Source organism: Thamnophis elegans, chromosome 3 (assembly GCF_009769535.1).
Source record: "Thamnophis elegans isolate rThaEle1 chromosome 3, rThaEle1.pri, whole genome shotgun sequence".
NCBI lineage: Eukaryota > Metazoa > Chordata > Lepidosauria > Squamata > Colubridae > Thamnophis > Thamnophis elegans.
The window spans coordinates 50,774,470-50,783,819 of NC_045543.1; the positions used below are offsets into that span (position 1 = coordinate 50,774,470).

General features: G+C 37.9%; 1 protein-coding gene across 1 annotated transcript in view; it reads right to left on the reverse strand.

Moving 5' to 3' along the window:
- The window catches only part of KCMF1 (potassium channel modulatory factor 1), a 66,236-nt gene extending 56,886 nt beyond the window's left edge, over nt 1–9,350 (reverse strand). Inside the window, exon 1 of the mRNA XM_032213144.1 lies at nt 8,823–9,350. Coding sequence (XP_032069035.1) covers nt 8,823–8,838 — 16 coding nt within the window. The 5' untranslated portion in view covers nt 8,839–9,350. The remainder of the gene's footprint in view (nt 1–8,822) is intronic.

A 9,350-nucleotide genomic window follows, 5' to 3' on the forward strand; every position in this document is an offset into this window, starting at 1 on the left:
AATAATTAATATCTAATTCTTGATTTTTTCCCTTGCTTGATAAACATAGAGGTGTCCATTTTCATTGTTTAAATGGAGTATCAGTTAGAAGTATTGGTAAAGTCTGAAACAAAAAAAAGCATCTTTGGTAAAACATTCATCTTAATCACAGATTAAGATTATACCCAATGATGATAGTTGCGATTTGTCCCATAATAATATTCAAAGCAAACATTTACTCTGAAAGGAGAAAGTAATTTAACTGATCATGCTAACCAAAATATGGTATATTTGGTTTTAGCATGTTTCCTGAATTCATGAATGTTTATAATCCGTAGTTTATGGATAATTTTGGCTGATTCAGTAAATCATTATTAAGCATGTATGAACTCTTATCTTAGTCAAAGTTCTGCAGATTCACTCAACCAATTTAGTTTATCAGTGCAATTCTTATGAAATGTAATCCTAATTGAAATGCAAACTTTAGTGGCAGGTGTTTTATCTATGTCATTTAAAACAACAATAATATACCATATCTCTAAACCCAGAAAATTGTGCTGAAAAAGTTGATTAAAACTTAAATATCCTAATTTTGATTAATGGATGTCAATTCCAAATAATCTATCAGATTTATCAGCCACTGGAAACATTTCTGCTGCTTGAGTGTCCAGTTGATAATCTAAAGTTTTATTAACTCCCCAGGTTCTTTCTTATGAAGATGCAAGATTCTAAGTCTGTCTTATTTGTATGTAAGTTAAATTTGTATGTATGTTACTCAAATTTGTATGTAAATTGAAACAGGCTATTGTCAGTCAAATGTTTGTCTTAGTATGTAGTATTTACTTCACATTTCTATACATGTAAAACTTAAGAGTTACTTCCAACTCCACATTTTAAAAAATAATTATACAGCACATAATCGTATAGTAATGATTATTCTCCTTCTTCAAACTGACAAACAGCTGAAACCATGCAATGGTTTCATGAGCATCACCAAATATACATCCTACATATTACAAAAGACATGCACTACTTGGTGAAGCTCATGAAAAAATTATGTAGATTCAGGGATTTATGAAAACATTGTGCAGCTTCAGTAGTTCATCAGCTTGAGGATGGAGAATGCCCACCACTGTTAGTAACAGGCAGTCCATTTGTAAGTATGCATTGTCTATAAATCAAATATTCTTAACATGGGGACTGCTTATAAAACATTTTAAAATGTAGTGGGGGGGGGAGTAATTGTTGCTGGGTGCCAGAAATGAGAGCAACAAACAAGCTGTTCAAAGGCCCATCACTAACTTGTTATATTTTTTAGTGACACTAGTAGAATTGCTTAGTGATCACAACTGGGACTGGAAATTCCATTGCCAAGCAGAAAATCACATGATCATGATGGACTTACACTGTCACTTCCATTTCAGTCATTAAGTGAGTCACTGCTTTTATTAATCACATGGCCATGGCTTTTGATTTTAATTCTACATTCTTGATCAATGGCCGAAATGTTCACAGCGACCTTACCTATTTTATCAAAGCAGCTCACATGACAACTTTTAATTCTAGCTTAGATATAAAATATTAGAGGCAGCAAAAAATCAACAAAATCTTAAGTATACCATTTATGTATAATAAACTGTTCTGCAGAGATCATTACACTGTCCACTATGATATTTCCTGTTTCACAAGGCGTTCATCAAACATAATGGTTCAGCTATAATGTATTATAGAGAAATAAAAAATCATTAGTACTAGATTGCTAATCAAAACTCCTTCAGTGAGGTAATGTCAACATATAAATTATAGGTATTAATGTTTACCAGATACTAGAAAACATTCAAATCAATTTATAGAATTGTGTAAAAAATGTAGTCAAAGATGACATTTCAGAAATAACCATTTAAAAGTCTACAAGCTGGCTTTAATCTAATTCAGTAGCTCTTTAATAACTAAAATGTGAAATGGTTTGTCATAAGATCTGACAATATCTAATGGAATGTGCATTTTAAAAGTATTTGTGAGGCAAATTTAAAGTGTATCAGGTAAATTAAGTGGTGAGTAAAATGGAGATCATAAGTTTTAATCAAGGTTTTGCTGAACAAATCAAAGAAATGCCTACAAAAGAGAAATCTTTCTTCCTAAGCCTTTCAAGGATACCACTTCATTTAAAAACAACAACCTAAAGCTTGCTTTCAAAAAAACTGACAGAATTCTTTAGAAAAAAATTCTGAAGAAACCAAGCCATTAGCTAATAAAAGAATGTGTGTTTATAAATAATTAGGACTACAAAAAATACTAAATGTACACCTTTTAAAATAATGTATGTGCCTCCCATCTATACTTCAGTGGTAGTTATTTACAATATTCTTAAACCAAATCAAAAGGGTCAAACTTTAAATGTATATGGAAATTACAATTTTAGAAAGATTACATAAGAGGAAATTATTTTAGAAGTATGTGCAAAGTCCATTGAGAAATATCTCAGTGTTTTTCACTAATGAAAAAAATCAAGTCCATTATTAGAAGCTGAAAATAAGTACAGGTAGTCCTCAACAGTTCATTTAGTGACCTTTCAAAGTTACAACAGCACTGAAAAATGTGACTTATGGACATTTTTCAGAGTTGCAGCATCCCCATGATCATGTGATCAAAATTCAGATACTTGGCAACTGATTCATATTTATGACAATTGTAGTGTCCCAGGGTCATATGATCACCTTTTACTGATCTGATCAGCAAAGTTCATGGGTAAGCCAGATTTACTTAACTACCAAGTTACTAACTTTATCAACTGCAGTGAGTTACGTAATAACTGTGGCAAGAAAGGTTATAAAATGGTGCAAAACTCACTTAACAAATGTCTCACTTAACAGAAATTTTGGGCTCAATTGTGATTATAAGTCGAGGACTACTTGTATACCATGATTTAGCTGCCCACCCTGTCAACGTGAAGTAATTACACTGAGTTGAAACTAATATAATACAGATGTGTTCTATAAATGGGCTGGAAGATCCCTACAGAAATCGCTAGATATACGATTCAAATCCTCTGTTCACCCAAATGCCAACATACAGGCACAGGCACACTACTGAGATAGAGGCCTCCAATCAAATCTGCCCCCTTCCCAAATCTCTCCTAGAATTTTCAACTCTGGCATCCTTCCAGGACATGATAGGAGATAAATATACATGGGCATTATAATGAAGTAACTGTGCTCATTTCTGCAGGAGGATGCAGGGAAAATGTGATATTAGCTGAAATCTAACAAGGTTTCATCTTATTAGTTCATATTTTTTAATGTTCATAGTTTCAAGAAAGCAAAGGATAAAATTCATAGGTGCTTAAAATCAGTTTAGGCGCTGACAAGGGTGAACTATTAACAATACAGGTAAGACAGAGATACTGCTGATCAGAGATTTCAGGCTCATTACTGTCTTTGGGAAAGAAAGATTGTCAATTGGCGTATCTTTTACCAACTTTTGCTGACTCACTGATAGAACTTTTGAAAGAAAATGGAGTTGATTATTCATGTGCTAGTTACTTCCAGGTTGAGACAATGTCTTGTATCTGGATCATTTTTTAGCTACAGATTTAATTATTACAAAATACTGGTTGCTGGCTGGCAATCTTGGTATATATACAGCACCTCGCACGCACTGTTTTCCTATTTGTTCCCCGATTGAAACAAATGTGCCAGTAAAAGTGTCCTGAACATAAGCTCAACTCCGAGTTTACATAGACTCATACTTTCCAGGTTTGGTATTTTAACAAATAAACAATCAATTCATTCTCTGGCATATTTCCTTTTTTCACTGAGATACAATCATCTACCAAGTGGAAGAAAAGAATTGCAAAACGCAAGCATTTGGGAACACAAGTGTCCTTTAAATCTAGATGTTTTTCTTCACACTGGGATTAATATAAATATATCTTCAAAGTTATCTATAACTTTGTCTATGTAACTGTTCTTAAATATTAATACAAGAATATAAAATTATTATATACTCATGTATTTCTGTCCCTTACTACTACCCCAGCACAACCCAACTATTTTTCTTAAATTGATTTATGCTACTACTTATGTTTTCCCCAACATTGTTTAAAATTTCTCCTTTCAAATTCTTCCTCCATAAAACCAATCTTCTATGAAAACTTTTCATATATTTACTCCCTATATATCACTATGTCTCTGTAATAAACCATAAATTATGTCAATTCTTCATTTTCTCTCCATTCTGTGATACACTGCAATCTTTTAATTTAATACAAATTATATTAGTAAAATACATTTCCCATTATTTGAAACAGCATTCTTATATTCACAAAAAGCCACTTTTTCAATTTTTTATTAAGTAAGTCACAAGTATACTAAACTATAGTTTAATAAATCCCAATACTAGGTACAAACTTCTAAACCAAATCACATTATGCTTTACTATATTCTGTACCACAGCCACTGAGTACTTATTAGTACCAGACCTTAACAGAAGTATGCCCTGTTATAAACAATTCCTAATGGGCTTAAGCTGTACCCTTTTAATGTAGAATAATTTAAAGTTAGGCAAGCAGAAGAAATTTATTGCTTCAAGACATGGTACTTAAAAGGTTAATGACGTTAAAAACAGGTTTACTAGAAGGAACAAGGAACAAGTGTCTTTCAATCATTATTAAATCAGAAAATTAAAAATGGAATTTGGTAACTCAAGATAATAAGCCTTTGAGTACTGTAAAAAGACACTTGTCCACCATGCTGTTTATGAATTTCCCAAGGTCTTCATCATATTAGGTGCTGTTCAAAACAAATTGCTGAATTAGATGGACACTGATCATAGAAGGAAGAATTCAAGATAAATAGCAAATACTGAAGCAGAATATAATGCGTACAATAACTGGAACAATGTACAAAAAAGCAGTATCGCTATTCAGCTTTATTTACATACCAGTATCTCTCCACCCCAGAGTAATCTCTGTAAGTACTATATTTTTAATTAGCTTATCTTGGAGTCTGTATTGTACAGTAATGTTTTGAAAACTTTGAGTTAAACACCAAAGAGCTAAAGTGTAGAATTCAGATATGCAAAAGCTATTCCTAGCTCAAATTTCCATAACTAAAGATTAATATTCAAATGTTTAGGGAGATAGAGAATTGTTTATAGTGAAAACAACTGTCAACACAGAACTCCCTAAAACCTAATTAAGGAGTTCATCAGATCTTAGCTCAGTAATAGAACTATTAAACCAAATGCAAAAAAAGAGTTGCCAATAAAGGTGAGGCACATTTATCACTTTTCTGAGAAAAGAATAAATAAAGCTAGTTGCAGCATAATGGCTGCATCTAGATAAACTTCAGCAAGGATCCCAGAAGCCAGAATATAAAAGATGTTGTTATACTAGTGGAACATTATTGACTGTATCAGCAATAAACTGACTCCCTAAAAAAATATGAAGACAAGTGGTGCAAATATATTCTAATATAAAAGGAAAATGCCTTGCTGCTTGTAAATAATGAACAATGTGGCCCTGATAGGCTGTGGCCTCTAAGATTATCAACTGTTGGTTCTCTGGCTTCAATTCTCCATGTTAATTGTCAAACAAGAAGACAATAAACTTTTAAAGAGAATTATTACTTGCTTGCTATTGACACCTGTCCAACACATAAAGACCAGATATGGTATCTGTGCTGATTCTCTACTATAGTTAAATACTGGTATACTGAAAGTAGCGGCAAAGCTATATTGGCATCATACATTCAATATAGTTTTTCTTATGAATCCAGTCAAAATAATTTACATAGAAAACCTAACAAAATAGCAATACTTTGTAAAATTGATCAGAATAACTTTTTCTTCATCACTAAAATCTATTGAAGAATACACTAATTTTCAGTCTCTTTAACACTGATTTGGCACCTCTCAGTTAATAAGCATAGGATTCAGCTGTAAAACTAAAAACATTTACAAATTAAAGTAATTTCAAATAGTTTTCCCATTTTACTGTCCGCTTACAATCTCTCCAAAATCTAGCAAGCTTTTAAAAAAAAGAAAATTCACTATTATTGCTATTTATAAGGAAATCACTCAGATGAAGAATTGGTATCAACAGGATATATACAAACCTCACAAGTACTTGGCATCTCTCCTTTATAATTTTAATCAGCATAGCTATAATGGTGCCTTATTCCGCTAGCATGCTTTAAATCTCCATACAACTTGATTGCAGCCCTTAAAAACAATTTGAAAACCATTCATTCCTCAAAAAGACAATAGTAGTCTACAGCTTTACTGAAACAAACCAAGAATTTAATTAGTCCAGCATCACTTCCAGCAGTGATCAGCCAAAAGGTTCTATGAAAACTAAGAGGAGAGCAAAAATTTTCTGCTATCATTTGGCTCCAATCTTATTCAATGGCATTCTGCCTACAACTTGAAAGATCCATTAACCTATAATGGCTAATAATTATGAGAGAGCTATCTTTCATGAATTCCCTTATTAAGCTATTTAAATTATAAAGAATAACTATATTCTGATAGTTATCAACTAATAACTGATGGAATTTGTATTTGTATTTATTAGTACTTATAGGCCGCCCTTTTCCCTGAGGGGACTCAGGGCGGCTTACATAAAATGAGGGGGGGGGGTATACGGACAATAGGCACAAACAATACATAGAAGTAAAAATAGTAAGCAACATTCATTCATCATTCGGGTGGGGACAGGTTATCTTTGTCCCCAGGCCTGACGGGCTAGCCAGGTCTTAAGGGCTGTGCGGAAGGTCTGGACGGTGGTGAGGGTACGAATCTCCATGGGGAGATCGTTCCAAAGGGTCGGAGCTACTACTGAAAAGGCTCTCCTCCGTGTAGTTGCCAGTCGGCACTGACTGGCAGATGGGACTCGGAGGAGGCCTAATCTATGTGATCTAATTGGTCGCAGGGAGGTAATTGGCAGGAGGCGGTCTCTCAAGTACGCAGATCCACTACCATTATTGGAATTCCAATTATAAAAGACAATAACCAAGAGCAAATATTGAAAATCTTTGTTCAAATAAATGGTTAATTTCTTCAATTACCTTTAAACGTAAAAGTGCTGTTTGTCATAGTTCTTCATTAGAGTACCCCAAATCAAATGCCTGTCATGTATTTCCATAACAATATTTCAGGCCCACTGATAATGAAACCTTTAGTTTGCTTTCTCTGATACTAATCTTGCACAAATCTGAATAGAAGTTGTTTAAACAAGTAACTTCTGATTATTGACATCTTCAAAATATGAGAAGAAAGAATGATCCATCAGTCCTGCATATAATTTTCTTTCTTCTTCTTAAGGATATTATTTTCCAAATTCTTCTTATTTCAAGAATGAAAAGGCAGAGAAAGTTGAATTATCACTTTTGTAAACAAAGCAAAAGATCCTACTATATTCTGTCAACAACAAGATTTTCTCAAGGAACCATTCTTATAAAAAAAAATAGTTGCAAATACCTATAAAGTACCACAAGACACAAGGATGCCTGATGAGAGAAGTACCTAAATAGTGATAATTTTACACATTGGACAAGACTATCTATAAAATTTTAAGTTTGCAGGAAATCATTTAAAAACTCAACACTTTCTCAGTCAATAACATATATCCCACACATCCATTCATCAATAGCTAAATATGCCATCTGATCCGTCTCTTGTGTGTTTCTCTCCATTTGAAATTATCTTTCACTTTTCTCTGGTACCAGTACTATATACTCTTCTGGAATTCAAGAAAGGGTGCATTGTTTGAAATAGATGAAGTTTATCCAAGTTCAGGATCAACTTCTTCTTCCAATCTCACATTTTCCTGTGCAGGCATCTTAACCTTAGTCCAACTATCCCCAAATATACTTTTAAGTGCACAAGGTACATTCCCTCCACTTTTCGGGCCTATGATCTCCAACCGTTAACCTCCCTCCTTCCTCCCTGATATGCATTTTCCTGCGGCCTTGCCGCAAGTCGTTCTCCTCCTTAGGCTCGCCTTCTTCGCTCGATGATCACAGTTTTTAACCGGCTACGGTGGATTCCCGGTTACCCATTCCTCTCCGGCAACTACAACGCCAGTCCTCATCAAACCTTCCCCAACATCTGTCCTCCACACAGACCCTCCGTTCGCCCAGGAAAACTTTTTCCCTCCATGCGCCCTACACCAAGCGATCATAAACCCATCCCTCTTATTTCATTCCGCAACACTTTTTACGCCCGTTAATCCTAACCCTTCAAATGGAGGCACGTCATTCCCATGTGCCGCAGGACAAACCCTCAACTCTGTCCCAGATGCCAGCCGCCCCGAAAGTCCATCCTTACTCATTCCTATGACCACCACCCCCAGCCGCGCCACTGCCATCCACCCGGCTCTCGCCCGATCCCCTTCCCTCCTCTCTCTCTCAAGGACGCCCCCCTTAAAGGCAGAGATCGTCCCGGAAACCGGGGAAACTTTCGCTCAATAACTATCCCCCCCCCAGGGTGCGGCCAGGGCCGGCCCCGAGGCTGCCAGAACCGCCTCGGCTCGGTTTTTAGGCCGCACCTCAGGCCACCCGTGGATCGGGTAGGAAGAGGGAGTCGTAACGGCCATAGGCCCCATGACAATGCAAAGCGGGGCCGGGCCGCCCTTCTGTCGCTCTGGCTGGCCCTCTCGGACGGGCTCGATCGCCGGCTTCTTCCCAGACCCACTTACTACTCCCATCACCACTCCTAGTGCAGCGTCGGCGGCGCCATGATGAGCCACCTCTACCTCGCTGCTCTTTCCCTCCCTCCCCACCAACCCCACCGCTTCCCGGTTCGTATCGCTCAGCGCCGGCCTGCTCCGGCTTCGCACTCACCTTCATGTCGGGACATCCTAGTTCAGAGGAGAAGACGGCGGCAGCGGCCTGTCCCGGCCCAGCCCAGGCCCGTCCCGGGCTCCAGTTCCCCCCTCCCACCCACCCCCCGGCTCTCGGCTGCTCGGCGCCCGCTCTGCAGCTTCGGCCCGGCCCGGCCCGTCTTGGCCTAGCCTGGGCTTCCCTCCCCCCCGTCCCCAAGTCGCCCCTCTTGGTGGTGTGCACGGCTCGGGAGGGCTCGCTGGGGAGCGAGCGAGAGAGCGCGCGCGCCTGTGTGTGTGTCTGTGTGTGTAGGGAGGGAGGGAGGAGACTCGGTTCCGGTGGAGGAGGCGGCGAAGGTTGGCGATGGTGGCGGTAGCAGAGCGGAGAGGGCCTTTCCGGGTAAAGAGAAGCGGCGGCGGCGGCAGTTTCCCTCCCCCCCTTTCCCCTAAGCAGCAGCAATGAGGCGGGCGCGGCGAGTGCCGCCGCGGTGACACGGTGACTTCGTAAGCTCGCTCAGCCCCAGGCCAGCTTGTAGCGCCGCCTCCCCCC